Source organism: Leopardus geoffroyi, chromosome B4, assembly GCF_018350155.1.
Source record: "Leopardus geoffroyi isolate Oge1 chromosome B4, O.geoffroyi_Oge1_pat1.0, whole genome shotgun sequence".
Lineage (NCBI taxonomy): Eukaryota > Metazoa > Chordata > Mammalia > Carnivora > Felidae > Leopardus > Leopardus geoffroyi.
In genome coordinates this window covers 123,688,170-123,704,700 of record NC_059341.1, presented here as the reverse complement: position 1 = coordinate 123,704,700, position 16,531 = coordinate 123,688,170, and the positions used below count along the sequence as shown (strand labels likewise).

The following is a 16,531-nucleotide window of genomic DNA, read 5'->3' as shown; positions in this document are numbered from 1 at the left end:
GGGATGTTGGAAAGTCCCGTAAACATGAACTCGTTCAACCTAATGTTTCTCAAACTTTTTTTTACTGATGGAACCCCTTTTTAATGGCATACGTAGCGATATTATCTAAAATGGTAGTGTTCCATGGAACGCAGTTCGGGTAATATTTAGTTTAAATCATAACACACAAAAAGTAGATGATTAGACACCAGGTTTAATGAGTCAGACGGCATGTACTATCACTGTGGACCGGAATGGTTAGGGAGGACTTCTGGAAAGAGGGAGAGGTGAGTGGAGTCTTGTAACAACTAGGGTAGGCTAACCGCTGATCAAACAATCCCCAAGTCACCATGGATTAACCGAAGGTGTATTTCCAGTGTAAGCCAGTAGGGAGATTTCTCCACACAGTCTTGCAGAGACTAAGCCCCTCCCACTTCAGGGCCATACCTTCCTTCAAGCCTCAGACCCTTTTATTTTTCTGCCAGCACCTGGGAAAAGAGAGACAATTGCTCCCAGGAGGTTTCTGTGGGCCATGTCTGGAGGTGACTCACATCCTTCACTCAAATTTCATTGACTGCAGCCCAGTCACATAGCCGCTAGGAACTTCAAAGAAGACTGAGAAATGTGGGTTAGCAATGTTCTCTGAAAGAGGGATGAGACACAGACCTTCGGGAGCACCAGCAGCCTTGGCCACACAGATCCTAACCCCAGAGCTCCCTATGTCAGCTCCACTGGCACCCACACCAGTGTCTAGACTGAAGATTCACACGAGGGGGTGCTTTCTGGTGGAGAAAATATCTATCAGCAGTACTGTGCATCTGTGTTATTTCTTCTACTATCCAAAGGTCTCAAACTGTTTTTCAGTCTTTCAGATGTAGGTACGGAGTTTGTCTTCTCTCCAGAAAGAGCCTTGCTCTTCCCCGAGTGGAGGGCTATCATTCTAGTACTCCTCTCCTCTTCCTTTCTGCCAATTAAAATTCTCCACCCGAAGGCCCCGTTAAAGTCTATTCTAAAGATGTCGGCCAGTTATCAAAGACTTGTGGCCCTCCTACTAAGTTGCTCTGTCCAAACATAATTTTCAAAAAAGTAAAAACAACTATCATGCAGGTATATTGTCAACATCGGTCAAAAATCTATTAGCTCAGTAGCGAGGGAACCAGCAAGATGACGACGTTGGTGCAAAGGAAGCTATAAGAGACTAAACTGTGGATGGTCATTGAAAAATTGAGTGCTGGAGCAAGACCACAGAGATGGAGATACAAGTGATTAATGCTCTCAAAGGCAAGAAAGCCATAACTGTGAGTGTTTTTATCTACTGGACATAAATCATTTGCAACTTGATCATAAAATAAATCTTCTGCTACTTGCCCATCTTCTGTAAGTTGGCATCTAACCCTGAAGAATCTGGGCCTTACTAAGTAGTAAATTGCCCATCAGACAGATATACAAGCCTCTAGAGCTTACCGTGAACTTATTAGGCGATGATCTAATGTGACTTTGGAAAGGCACATGGTAATTTTTTTGCGTAATTTTTTAACAGCTCCTACCCTGAAGTACGCTGAGTTATGCCATGCACTTAAAATCTAGTGATAAGTAAGACTAACAGAGCCCTGAGTTTAATGATATTAACAAGTGTAATGATTGTCTGAAAGGAGAAACACTCAGGTTGTTGAGAAAGTGTGTTGTAGGGGAAAATCAATACATTTGGGAAAAAGCAAAGAAGGTCTATAAAGTGCAATTGAACCAGATGGAAAGGCCAATTAGTAGCTTATTGGTCTAGAAGAATGGGGAAGGGTATTTCAATAACAGGGAACAGCATGTGTAAAGGCCTTGATGTGGCAAAAAGCCTGGTGGGTTTAAAGAATAAAAATAAAACCAACTGGGACAAATTTGGGACATAGTATGCAGGACTACCATTGTAGTTCAACACAGAATTGGAAATGTAGGAAGAGCCAGATTGCATAACGCCTTGTGGACTGTGTTAAAAATTTTGGACTTTACCCTTAAATTGATGAGAAGCCATTGAGAGTTTTTAAAGATGAGAGTGACTGCATCAGATCTGTACTTTGCAAATCTACAGGGGCTGCATGAGGGGGAAGGTATGGAAAGGACACAAAGAAAGTCCACTTGGAAAGCAGTTGTGCTAGCCCAGGCAAGAAGTGATGGAGTCCTGAACGAAGGGACAGCAGTGAGGATAAAGTAAAAAGGACAGACTTAAGATATTTGGAAGGAAGAATGGACAAAGATTGGTTATGGGATGTGAAGGAAGAGAGGAGGAGAGAAGTAAAACAATGACTCTCGGGTTATTGGCTTGGGCAACCAGGTATCTGAATCCTTTCCAAAACAGACTTTGTGGCTTTATAGGTGGTAGGCACGGCCAGCAACAGACAGTGGGCAAGGGGCAGGGCTGTTGTTGGTGCTGCCCTGGTCTATTGGTTTGCACATCTCTGGGCGGGGTCTGCAGGGTGGCAATGGCAGTTACTAAACCACTTTGAGACTCTTGTCTCCTGTGTACCATCCTTTCTCCACTTGGTGTGGGGCTGATGGAATGCAAAAAGTCTCTCATTGTTGGCATAGATGGAATATAAATAAGAAAGAAAGAATTGTACAGATGCTGTTTAGAAGGCCCAACCATGGGTGATGGGGCTCAGCGACACTTTCCAGACTCTATCCTTTTTATGTTCTGAACCAGACTTCTCAGCTTTTGAATTTTCCACCGTTTTGCACAAATGTGTCATTTTTTGATTGTCTCCTTTGTGTTCAGAGTTTTACTTGGTGCCCTGTGTACCTTACCTACTCTAACCCACCCAACACCACGAGGGAACTGGAGCTAACAGTCTCACTTTACTGATGAAGAAACGTAGGCTCTGAGAATCGAACTGGCCAACCTCAAGCCAAGCTCCTAGTGACTGGGGTTAGTAATCCACCCAGCCTGCCTGACTTGAAAACCCCTGTTCTCCTTGCTAGTCTAAAGATGGCATTTCTGAGATTTAACCTCAGCCATGATATCAAGAAAGGGTAACATGAAAAGCTCAGTATGAAATACCCAGAAGGCTTTTCCGTACGGTTACCTGCTCCCTGAAATCCCCACAAAAACAGAACCACACACGTCAACACCCAAGTCACAAAAATGCTGAGATTTAGGAAAGTGATTGCATGTAGACTGCCTCCTGTAGAATTCCCTCCACTTTGTCCCTTCCACTCCTCCCCCCCCGCCTTCCCCACTCCTCCTTCACCAACAATATATTTTCCTGTCAAAACATACTTGGTTACACGCAGGGCAACCAAAATTGCTGCTATTAGCTTAATTGAGACAGGGTGATTATAAATAAATTACATGCAGTGCTACTGAAATTGCTGCTATTAGCTTAATTGAGACAGGATGATTAGTCATCATCAACTGAAGCTTAATTCAGAGTGTACTGTGCATGGCTGCAGAGATCCTGTGGTCATCTGGCTGCCCAAAGGATCAAGGCCAAACCACCAAGAGATGGACTTCGGGGCCACAGCTCGCTTTCCCTGGCAACTGAGAGAACAAAAGTCCTTGCAGCCTGGTTGGGGGGGGGGGGGGTTTCTTGGGACGGCTGATAATGAACTTCTTAGGCACTTTGAGCTGGAAAGGACTGTGGTTAGAAACGTTCCCTGTGGAAAATCTGTGTAGAAAAGTATATATGTATGTGTGTCGACGTATCTCAGTATGTGAATCTTCTGTCGCTTCCTCACAATGATTTGAGACGGATTTGTAATGCTATTTTACTTTTTTTACTAATTATAAAAGAAATCCGTACTCACAGTACAAAACCTCAAAAGCATGAATCGTATAGAAAAATCAAAGTTACTCTCTCATTTTTGTAACGTTTGTTAGGCCCTGGTGTACTTTTTCCATCACTTCATTTGTACATTCCCTCCATCATAGTTGATACCTCCTGGCTATGAAATTTTATATTAAGCTTTTTTTTCACTGATGAAAATATCTTCAAACTACCTAGACAACGTACATTAGGGATCAAAGATAAAGAGCCGAATAGGGCAGAGAGATTGTCATGGGCTTCTCACTCCTGGAGGCAGCATGATGAAGTGAAAATCCACTGGTTAAGGGAGATCTTACCTCATCCCCCTGGTTTCCTGCCTCAACCCTCAAACCTCAGCTCGTCAGCCAAGGGTGCAAACAGAAAACTCCCATGGAGGTGCACCGTGGGCTTCATTTTTCTCATATCTTGATCAAAATATAGAAATATTCTCCAAGACGGCTTATAGGTGCAAAAGTCTATGCTGTATACTTAAGGGCTGGGGAGAGCCATTTATTACAGACTGTTATTTTTTTTTTTTAATTTTTGTTTATGTTTATTTATTTCTGAGACAGAGACAGAGCACGAGTGGGGGAGGGGCAGAGAGAGAGGGAGACACAGAATCAGAAGCAGGCTCCAGACTCTGAGCTGTCAGCACAGAGCCTGATGTGGGGCTCGAACTCACAAACCGTGAGATCGTGACCTGAGCCGAAGTCGGTCGCTCAACCGACTGAGCCACCCAGGCGCACCTATTACAGACTGTTAAATAAGACTTGTAGGTGAGGATGACTGTGGTCACCAGACCTTAATGACTGGCAAGTATTAAATTCATATTTTGAGTCCTAACTATGGAGATGTGTTCTTCCTTTAGCCCAGTAGGCAGGCTCCTAGAGGGATGCATTCAGTGCTGCTTGGAAATCAAATCATGGTGCCCAGTTTACTTACTGCACCATCCCAAGGCAACTTATCTTCATCCAATAGAAGGGCACCAAGGGTAGTTTTAAGTTTTCAGATTCCTAAGCCTTCCTTCCTGTGATTAATGACTCCAAACCATTCAGCACTGTGAGGAAAACCGAAGAGCTATATTTTGTAATAGCTGTGTCATGGAATGTTTTCCAAACTGAATAATCACTTAATTTACTTGGGATTTGAATTTGGAATAAGAATACGTAGTAATTTTAATTTTCTGGTGTGAAACATTTAGATTTCTCTTTCTCAAAATATATCTTAAGAAGCAAACTAAGACATTCTTTCTTCCCTCCCTCCCTCTGATCATCCCTTCCTCCTTCCTTCTTTCCCTCTTTCAACAAGTGTTTGTAGTTCTTTCTGTATGGCGGACTTTATGCTACAGACTCTCAGATTACATATATATATATATGGACCCTGGTTCTTTGGAACTGCTGGCAGACTCTGATTGAAAAGAATGACACCACCAACAACAAAATAACCAACCAACCAGCCAATCAGACAAGACAAAACAAGAAAATATCTAAAAATCAGGGAGTACTTATCCTTTAAAAATACTTCTCTAAATATGACACTCCATGATGCAAGCCCTTGTTTATGATTCATCAACACCTTGGTTTGAAGGGAAGGTGGGGCAGGTGGTAGAGGTCCTCCTTTATTGGGAAATTCTTGGAATGAACAAAGTAAGTTCTAGTATGATGTTAGTCTCTTGTTTTTCTAAAATTCAGGTACTATCATTTTTTTGGTAAAATACCCCCCCTCCCTTTCCAGGTTTATTAAGATATAATTGACATATAACATTGTGTAACTTTAAAGTGTATAACGTGATGATTTGATGCACATATATATGGCAAAATGATTATAACAGTAAGGTTAGTTAACACCTCTGTCGCTTCACATGATTGCCGTTTGTGTGTGTGTGTGTGTGATGAGAATATTTAAGATCTACTCTGTTACCAACTTCCAAGTATATAATACAGTATTATTAATTATAGCTACTATGCTGTACATTACATTTCCAGAACTTACTCATCTTACAATTGCAAGTCTGTACCCTTTGACCAACATCTGCTCATTTCTCCCACCCCAGCCCCTGGCAACCACCATTCGACTTTGCTTCTATGAATTCAGCTTTTTCTTCAGTTTTACATAGAAGTAAGACAATGCAGTATTTGTATTTCTCCGTCTGACTTACTTAGCACAATAACTTCACAAGTCATCCATGTTGTTGGAAATGGCAGGATTTCCTTCTTTTATGGTTGAGTGGTAGGATATATATCTGTATTATATTACTATACTATATATTATATATTATAATACATGTGATATATATGGGTACATCTTCTTCATCCTTTCGTCTATTGACAGACACTTAGGTTATTTCCATATGTTGGCTATTGTGAGTAATGCTACAGTGAACATGGAATATAGATATCTCTTCAAGATCTTATTTTCATTTCCTCTAGATGGAAACCCAGAAGTGAGACTGCTGGTTCATATGGTAGTTCTGTATTTAATTTTTTGAGGAACCTTCATATTGTTTTCCATAGTGGCTGCACCAATATACATTCCCATATGCAGTATGTGAGGGTTCCCTTTCTTCCATATCCTCACTCATTCTCTCTTGTCTTTATGATGATAGCCATTCTAAAAGGTGTCAGGTGGTATCTCATTGTGGTTTAGATTTACATTTCCCTGAAGATGAGTGTTGGGCATCTTCTCAGGTACTTACTGACTACGTGTATTGTGTCTTTAGAAAATGTCTATTCAGTTCTATGGCTTATTTTTTAAATGGAAAACTTAGGGCTGCATTGTATGAGTTACTTATATATTTTAGGTATTTACCTTATATTAGATATATGGTTTGCAATATTTTTTTCACATTCCATTGGTTGCCTTTTCATTTGGTTGGTTGTTTCTTTTACAGTGCAAAAGTATTAGTTTGATATAGTCCTACTGGTTGACTTTTACTTTGTTGCTTGTACTTCTGGCGTTGTATCCAGAAAAATTATTGTCAAGAAGCAATCCTTGAGAAAGAAGAACAAAGGTGGAGGTGGCACATGTCTTGATTTCAAATTATATTACAAAGCTATACAAATCAAAACAGTATGGTACCGGCATAAATTGACCAATGGAACAGAATCGAGAGCCCAGAAGTAAAGCCATGCATATGCAGTCAGCTAATAGTTGACAAGGGAGCCAAGAATACTCAATGGGGAATGGATGATAGTCTCTTCAGTAAATGGAGTTGGGAAAACTGGATATTCACATGCAAAAGAATGAAATTAGATGCCTATCTGACACCCCTTGCAAAAATTAACTTGAAATGGATTAAAGACTTAAGTGCAAGACCTTAAACCATAGGACTCCTAGAAGAAAGTGCAGGGAAAATGCCCTTTTAATTAATTGGGCTCATATCTGACTAAGGTATATGTCCCACCAACACTGAAAGACACCCTTGGCTTCTTTCCACTCTTCAGAAATATGCTGCTTATGGGGGTGCCTGGGTGATTCTGTCGGTTGAGCATCTGGCTCTTGATCTTGGCTCCAGTCATGATCTCACGGTTCGTGGGATCGAGCCCCGCCTCAGGCTCCATGCTGAGTGTGGAGCCCGCTTGGGAGTCTCTCTCTCTTCCTCTCTCTCTGCCCCTCCCCCACTCACATGCCCCCCTCAAATAAATTATATATATATACATATATATATGTGTGTGTATATATATATATAAAAGAAACATGCTGCTTATGATTGTTGGGGGAAAGGCTGCCTGCCGGTGGGTGAGCCTCAAAGGAGAAATGATTATCTTCATTTTTCTATATTGAGATTGATTTCTCAGGTGAGCCCCTGCTGCGGTATAAAGGTTGACCCTGAAGTGCAATGAAAACAGCATGAAACTGGGTGCTTCAAACCCTGGTCTCATCTTTGCTTGACTCCTTTTCCTGGGCCACTGGTTACACTGGATGCTTGAGGATAATCATACTGAGCTACCATGCAAGATTTTTGTGGGACTTACAGATAAAGTAAGTCCCTAGCACACATAGACAGGCATATCATAAAGACCCAATAAATACTATTTTAAAAAAATTGCAATAGCAGCAAGCATGTACCTGTTTGTTTATCAAGCAGCTGAGGAAGGAGAGCGGGGCTGTCAGAGCTCACAGAGCCCCCATTCAAATCCCACAGGGACATGCTAGGCCTCTCTGCCCAAGCCTTGAGAAGTCAAGTGTCTCCTCTCTCCTAGGGTTTTAAGGATCCTGTGTATCGAGCAAGACGGAAGCAGTTTGCTGACATTGCCTACAGCTACCGACAGTAAGTCCACTTTGCTGGTCTTGGGGAAGAGAGAAGCGCACGCTCCTGGCTTACCTTTTCCTTGCCCAAGTTTGGAAAATACCAGCATAGAGAGTCCCGCATTCGGTGTGCGTGCGCGCGCGCGTGTATGTGTGTGTGTGTGTGTGTGTGTGTGTGTGCGCGCGCGCATGTGTGTTTAAACCCTCCCTTTAATAACACATGTTTCAAAAAAAAAAATCGCTGCTAGACAAAACAAAATTACCCACCGTGCCGGGCCGGCCTTCTCCCCAGCTTTGTTGTGTCCTTATGCGCTAACGTCTGAAGTAATTACAAAAGGCCTCGCCCTGAATAACACAGCCTCTGGTATTCTCCACATTAAACAGGGAAGAAGGAAAAAGAGAATCATTTACATTCAAGGAGGAGTTGGCTGCTTTACTGAAATAATGAATCATTTGAGGTTTTAGATGAGCCGTGCCTCAGCGTTCTTCTTTGATCTGATCTGACCCAGCTGCGAAGGGCAATTTTCAGAGGAGCTTATTGTTTTCTGTCTGGGATTCTACCCTATTTTAGCCAAAGGAAAATGCAAATATCAAAGATGTCAGTTTGGGAAGGGAGCTGTTTTTGCTGTTTTGAGCCCTCAGGAACTACAGAAATGCTACCACGGGGAAACAGCGTTTGAGGCCTGAGCTCCATTCCTGAGTTAAGACGTGAGAAAAGACATGCTCAAGATGAGACATAAATGTTGACCAGGATCCGGGACACCTGGGTGGCTCAGTCGGTTAAGCATCTGACTCTTGATTTCAGCTTAGGCCATAACTTCATGGTTCGTGGGTTTGAGCCCCATGTCAGGCTCTGCGCTGGAGCCTGCTTGGGATCCTCTCTCTCTCTCTCTCTCTCTCTCTCTCTCTCTCTCTCTCTCTCTCTGTCTCATTCTCTACCCCCCCACCCGCCCATCTCATTCTCTCTCTAAATAAATAAATAAAAGTTTTTAAAAAGTTGACCAGAACCCTGAGGGATGGTACTTTAACAGCTTTGATAGATTCTGAGGGCGATGAAAATAATAGGGCTCTGTTGACTGAATACAAAGTTACCGTCCAGATGGAAAGACCTCCGGAGAAAATAAGACAATTCCCTTCTCTGAATGACTCCCGGCAGTGGAAAGATCCAGAACTTTGGTTAAACCTGATTTTGGTTAAACCTAGGCCCATTTGGGTTTGGGGCCTTGGCTTGTGACAAACAGGAACCAGAGAACATGGCAACCTCTCCCCACTTTGCCTTTGCCCTAACATGGTCAGGTGAACACCATCAAATCAGGTACAGACAGGAGCCTTTTTCAGGTAGCCAATAATAATAACTTAAATTTATGATCTCCTTGCTCTGTCTGGGGCTTTGCTAAATGCTTTGCTTACATTATTTCATTATCTTATTTAGTCTTAATAATAATTCCCTGGCTTTCAGATGGGAAAAGTAATGCTCAATACAGTTAAGTAACTTACCAAGGTCATAATATAACTAGTAGGTGGCATCATCCCCTTTTGAATTCAGATTTCTCTAACTCCAAAGTCATTCTTACCCACTTCCCTGAGCGCCGGGATTCTCAGCGTCAAGAGACCACACTTCTCCATATAATCCAGGAGCTGCTTAGGAAGGACATTCACTTACTGCCTGGCTCTTGTGATTTGAGGAGAGAAACTGATCCCCTAACCTCCTTTCCATAAAAATGTTAAACCTGGGGCACCTGGGTGGCTCAGTCAGTTAAACGTCTGACATCAGCTCAGGTCATAATCTCACAGTTTGTGAGTTCAAGCACCGCATCTGGCCGTCTGCTGTCAGCGCAGAGCCCGCTTCGGATTCTCCGTCCACCTCCCTCTGTCTGTCCCTCTCCTGCTCACGCTTTCTCTCTCTCAAACATAAGTAAACGTTTAAAAAAAATAAATAAAAATGTGAAACCTAATGGAGAAGCCTGGAATGGATTGAATGCCTCACCATTCTCCATGTTTATCAAGTAAGTTAAATTGATTATTGAAAACCATCCATGGATGCCTGGCTCTCTGAGAATCGTTAGAGATCTTCTAGTCAATTTCCCCATTTTTACAAATGAATCTCAGATGGTTAAGTGATGTGGCCAAGGTCATGTGGCTAGTAGGGCTGAACTTGTTCTCAAATTCAAAGCCTATTTCAGAACTCATTTTAGCGCCTCTCTTTTAAACTTTTGACCCTGTTTACCATCCCTTTCTTCTTTGAAATGGTCTCTCAGCTCAGTATCTGGCACAGTGGATTTTCATTATTCGAGGATTACTTGCTTCTTTATTTGAGACCTCCAATTCAATTCTTGTGGCACTTTTGCAATCATTCCCACACATGCACAGAGTGGGGGAAGATTGGAGTTGCCTGATGCACGAGGTCTCAGACTGAACAAGGTGACACTGCCTTCTTATTTCAGCTTCTATACCAGAAACAACTATTCTTATTGAAGTCTATTTAGATTAGAGACCCGGTTGCCGAATTTTTGCATTTTTTTGTTGATATTTTCCTGTTTAAAATGCCCCCCTCGGGTGGCGCAGTCGGTTGAGTGTCCGACTTCAGCCAGGTCACGATCTCGCGGTCCATGAGTTCGAGCCCCGCGTCGGGCTCTGGGCTGATGGCTCGGAGCCTGGAGCCTGTTTCCGATTCTGTGTCTCCCTCTCTCTCTGCCCCTCCCCGTTCATGCTCTGTCTCTCTCTGTCCCAAAAATAAATAAACGTTGAAAAAAAAATAAATAAATAAAATGCCCCCCTCCCCCCAGCACAGTGGTGAAGTGCCGTCTAGGGTTCCTAAGTGTAAGAAGGCTGTAATGTGTTTATGGAGAAAACGCGTGTGTTAGATAAGCTTCGTTCAGGCAGGAGTTATAGTGCTGTCGAGATCAACGTTAATGAATCAGCCGTATATATTAAATAAGATTTCTTTATACAAAAGCCCACACAAAACGAAGTTAGGTGTTATCAGTTGGTGAAAATGTGACGAGAGCTCATGGGACCCTAGTCCTGTATTTTCTTCTGGACCAGTGGTTCTGCGTTCAGAGTTCAGCTCAGAGCTCATGGTGACCTTATGTAGCACAACTACCACATATAAAGAGAATCAAATATATTCTACTTTCTACTGATTTCCCTCCCTCCTTTCTGAGGTTCGTTCCCAGTTCTCCCTGGCCTGTTCATCTCACCCCAGGCTTGTAATGTCTTTCAGACCCAACTTTGGCCCTCTTCCTTGGTTTCTGCCACCCTCCATACCAATAGCCCCCACATTCAGATCTCTGGCACTTTCCGCATGGGGAATGAGGCCCAAGCTCCTGCGTTATGAGTCATGGAACCACAGGATATTGATCACGTGACAGAATGTATCTACTAAGTTCCAGGGCCCACCCCAAGAGCAAGACCCACAGAGCCCATGCCCTCTGGGGAATACGGGGAAGGCAGTGACAAAAGTAACAGTAAACGAGATAGGTGTTCCCAAAGTTAAAACTTGGCTGTCCCGAGGCCCTATAATTAGGAGTTGGAATGTAGATTGGGCAACTAGGTCAGCAGGAAGTAAAGTTTAGGCTGAGAATTAAAGATTGAGCTGGAGTTTACAGCCAAAGAGAATGGGAGTAGTGAAGGAGAGGGGGTGGCCCGTTTAGCTACAGGGCTTTTGTTTTGAGATGTGAATATTTGGGGCCAGAGTCAATTCCTATAGAGAGTAAAGAAGCAACTAACCCCCACCACTGCTAACTAACGACCTCTTCTCTGCCCATCTGCTGTGTGGTGCTCCGACTCTCCTGCCCAAGAACATTTAATGAAAGTCTTAAAACATCAGATTGAAGAGGCGCTGAAAAATGGCAGTTGCAGTTCTGAGGCACCAAATTATTTGTCTTGTAATAATTACCTATGTGGGAAGATCTGGTGTAAAATAAGACTCCAAGGAGAGGGGAGGCTATGCCAGGTGCTGGAGTATCTTGAATGCCGTATTTGGTTGGTGAAATAATTCAGAAACAATGTCGTCTACTTAAAACACTTTTTTGAAGAAGGATCCTAATTGGCTTAACTAGATATCTCTTCCTTATTTCAAACTAAATGGACACTCTACCTAAAATGTCTTAGTTTAGTTTACTTAATGAGACCATGACTTGATGAGAATAATTGACAATTTCTTCAACGATCAAGGATCTTATGAAACCTCAGGTCTCTTGATGGAAATGGAAGATGGAATAAAATGTGCTGTGTTTAATTTCTAAGTAAACCATGGAAGTTAGTGTGTACGTATGAGACAGAGAGAGAAAATAAATTCTGAAATGTTTACTACATCCAGACAGCACTTCAGAGATGACGTATTTGATTCTTATTACAATATTACAAGATGGATTTGACTGTCCTTATGTTGAATATATATATGGCTCAGAAAGTGGCAATAACTTGCTCAAGTTGCCACACGCTTCTGTCCCTCCCACCCTCCCTCCCTCTCTCTGACTCTGGAGTCCTCTGCATTGGCCCTGCTCTCTGGCCATTGGTGGCGTCTCTCTTGGAGGTGGGCCCAGCACCACCAGGCTGACACCTCAACACAGTTGGAGGTTCTATCTCCTTCCAACAGGTTCCACAAAAGTTTTCTCTGTGAGTCTCATTGGCTCTGATTAGAACATGGGCCCGTCTCTCAACCACTGTCTGTGACCAGGGAAATGAGATGCTCTAAATAGCCAGGCCTGGTCACATGCCCAGGTAAGAGTGGTGGAGTCTCCTCCCACCTGAACCTGAGGCTGGGAGGGGAGGAGGCTGCTTTACTGGAAGAATGGGGAAGGGACATGGCACACCTGGAAAGGTAACTATTAACCAAAGGGACATCATGGTACCCAGGATGTTACTATCTCTTTTTTTTTTAATTTTTTTTAGCGTTTATTTATTTTTGAGACAGAGAGAGACAGAGCATGAACAGGGGAGGGGCAGAGAGAGAGGGAGACACAGAATCTGAAATAGGCTCCAGGCTCTAAGCTGTCAGCACAGAGCCCGACGCGGGGCTTGAACTCACGGACCATGAGATCATGACCTGAGCTGAAGTCAGACGCTTAACCGACCCAGCCACCCAGGCACCCATGTTACTATCTCTTAAAATTGTATTACCAAATAGCAAATCACCTTTCTTTTTAAATAAGACTCAGTTATGATAATTATCCATTACCCAGTGGTATTATTATTTGTCAGCACCAATATTTGGTACTTTGTACATAGTATTTCACCTAATTCTCCTCTATACCTCCCAAATAGTTACTTATCAGCCTATGTACCAGCGGCACAGACTAGATTTAGAGAGGTTTACTAAACTGCCAGAGCATTTATTCAGCTAGGAACTTGTAGAGCCAAGTAGTGAACCCTTCTCTGTCCATGTTTGAAGCCTGCTTTTTCCCTCCATCAGCACTTAGCCCGGAAATAATGGTGCATCCTCAGGCAGGGGCTTGCCTGATGTTTTCTTTTCACAAACCCTGCTGGCCATTATAGGGTCTTCTGAGTTTGTGTTGCTTCCAATGCATCAGCAAAAATCTGCTCTAATCTCTGCCCACCTTTCTGTGGAACATAACACTGACTTTGCTTTAATGGCCTTGGATGAGCTACAGCTTCGAAAGGGCAGGAGAAACCTAGTTTGGAGCCTGAGGATGATCCAGCCTGAGAATGATCCAGATTCTTAAGCAAAAAGTTCTGCCTCGTCCTAGACACTATGTACCCTGTTAGGAAACAGGTCTGTAGTACAAAGAACAGTCGCTAGATTTTTAAAAGTCAGGCTCTGTTTGATTTTCATTTGTTTTTACTCTTGAGAACACAGCTCATTCTTAGATGTTTTTCAAAAGGACCTTTTGAACTACTGACTCTCAAACCATAGTGTATCCCCTGGAAGCTTATTGCAGTCCAGATGCCTGGGCTTTCTCCTCCCCCACAGATTCAGGATCTATGGGACAGGGTCCAACATATGTATTTTAACCAGCTCCCTGTAGCTCTGTGATGTCATCACAGAAGATGCTACAAAAGCAGATCTTATACCTGGCATGGGTTTAAATACCTAAGGTCAGAAATATCAAATCTAGGGGCACCTGAGTGGCTCAGTCTGTTAAGCGTCCAACTTCGGCTCAGCTCATGATGTCACGGTTCATGAGTTCGAGCCTCATGTCGGACTCTGTGCTGACAGCTCAGAGCCTGGAGCTTGTTTCAGATTCTGTCTGTCTGTCTGTCTCTCTGCCCCTCCCCCACTCATGCTCTGTCTGTCTGTCTCAAAAATAAATAAAACATTAAAAAAATAAAAAAAAAAAAGAAATCTCAAATCTAGCAAGTGCATGCCCACTAAACAAGGGTCTCAGGCTCACAGTCCATATATTAAATCCACTTTAGACCGCAGATATAATTGCGTTAGTTGACATAATGCAAAACACGATATTGCTTTACTTGAACTTGGATGCCTTTGTTTAGAAAGAAGACGTGTCTTTCAGTTGTCTTGGCTGCCACCCTCCACTGTCCATACCCACTACTTTGCCCATTTACGTTACCCGCTGGGCCCTTGCAGTTAAGTGAATTTCCACTCTGGGTAAACAATTGGAGAGAGAGAAGAGCAGAAAGGCCAAGTGATTTTCCAAAGTGAGAACAAATCTCTGGTGTGGTTGGTGAGTTGAGAGCTTGTATCGTGGCTTAGCCAAATTGCATGAATGTTTCCTATATCAAGAAGTGGAACTTTCTGGGGCGCCTGGGTGGCGCAGTCGGTTAAGCGTCCGACTTCAGCCAGGTCATGATCTCGTGGTCCGTGAGTTCGAGCCCCGCATCGGGCTCTGGGCTGATGGCTCAGAGCCTGGAGCCTGTTTCCGATTCTGTGTCTCCCTCTCTCTCTGCCCCTCCCCGTTCATGCTCTGTCTCTCTCTGTCCCAAAAATAAATAAACGTTGAAAAAAAAAATTAAAAAAAAAAAAAAGAAGTGGAACTTTCTTCTTTCGAATAACTTATGAAACCCCCTGTAGTCTGTGATGGTTCACAGATTCTGGACCTCCCTTCCTCTGCTAATGCTCCTTCTTCCTCTGCTTTACACCTGCCTTTCTGGAGACAAATCTTTCATGCCTATATTCCAGTGGGCAGCCCATCCCTCGAGTGGAATACACAGAGGAAGAAAAGAAAACCTGGGGGACGGTGTTCAGGACCCTGAAGTCCTTGTATAAAACTCATGCTTGCTATGAGCACAATCACATCTTCCCGCTTCTGGAAAAGTACTGTGGCTTCCGCGAAGATAACATTCCCCAGCTGGAAGAGGTTTCTCAATTTCTGCAGAGTAAGTCTACTTCAGGGACAAAAGTGGGGGGAGCAGGAGGGAAGGGAAAGGGAAGAAAGTAAATCACGGCTAGTACCAGGGTATGTGTGGTGATGCAGGCAGGTTGATGGTCGGAAAAACAAATCTCACTGCTGGGCTCTGCCTCACCACCAGCTTCCACTGTTAATCCACTCTCATCCAAGACAAGGCATCGTGTGTGGGTTTTGCCATATCCCTGTCCCTGAAAAGCATTTTTTTCCCATTCTCAAAGTCCCAGGTGCCCAGGCAGGGTTCTCCTCGCAGTTCCCGCTGGGTTATAGATGGCTGCAGTGTGCGTTTGTGTACGAAATGTGTTATTTGTGGCAGTACCAAGAGCCCTGAGCTCTAAGTCCATGCCTCTAACTAGTAGGAATCTTGCTTTGACCCCATCTAGTTGGGTGAACCTGCCTCAGTTTGCTCACCTGTCAAATAGAGACCGTCTCGTAGGGAAATTGTGGGAATCAAAAAAGACGTAGTAAGTGAAAACACCCAGCATGGTGCTACATATACGGGGGGGCTCAGTGAATTTGGGCTGAATTGGAATCTGAGTAACTCTTGGGGGGAAAACATTATTGGGATGCCTGGCCTCTGCACATCATTTCCAAGTGAGGTAAGTATTTTCCTTTCTGCCTGGAGACATTAATTTGGCAAAACCAAGATAAGACCCACCAGCTAACGCATACTAAACACCTAGTATGTGGCAGGTAGAATGAGAGAAAGTAGGAGGACAGACCACAGGTTTACAGAAATGAAGAAGTTTCTATGGCTCTGAGCTGTGTGGAAATGGTATGGCCGGCTCTGGGGCAAGTAGCCAGGGAAATTATGTGGCAGGGAAGGAAGTGGCAGCTGGGATAGACTGGGGATGAGCTAGATGAGCTTTGGGTCCCTTCTATCTAGAGGGTCTCTACTTGCCAGTTGAAGAAGGAAATGAGAGCTCAAGCAGAGTGAATTTCAGCCTGCAGGTCCAAGGAACATAGGCAGATGGACAGCAGGTCCTAAAGGCATGCTCTGGCTAAATATCCATTTTGCCATGACCAATAGTGAGATAATAAAGTGGTAACACTAGCAGCTGGGGAGTTACAGAGAAGTCATTCAGAGAACAGACTTTGGAGCCAGACTGACTGTAGATGTAACCTTGGACAAGAAATTAAACTTCTCTGTGTCTCAGCTTTCCCATCTGTAAAGTGGGAATA

General features: G+C 43.4%; 1 protein-coding gene across 1 annotated transcript in view; it reads left to right on the top strand.

Annotated features, from left to right (window-relative positions):
* PAH (phenylalanine hydroxylase) overlaps positions 1 to 16,531 on the top strand; it is a 104,568-nt gene that overhangs the window by 71,782 nt on the left and 16,255 nt on the right. Inside the window, exons 7-8 of the mRNA XM_045463158.1 lie at positions 7,973 to 8,040; positions 15,124 to 15,320. Of these exons, the coding sequence (XP_045319114.1) occupies positions 7,973 to 8,040; positions 15,124 to 15,320 (265 nt within the window). The remainder of the gene's footprint in view (positions 1 to 7,972; positions 8,041 to 15,123; positions 15,321 to 16,531) is intronic.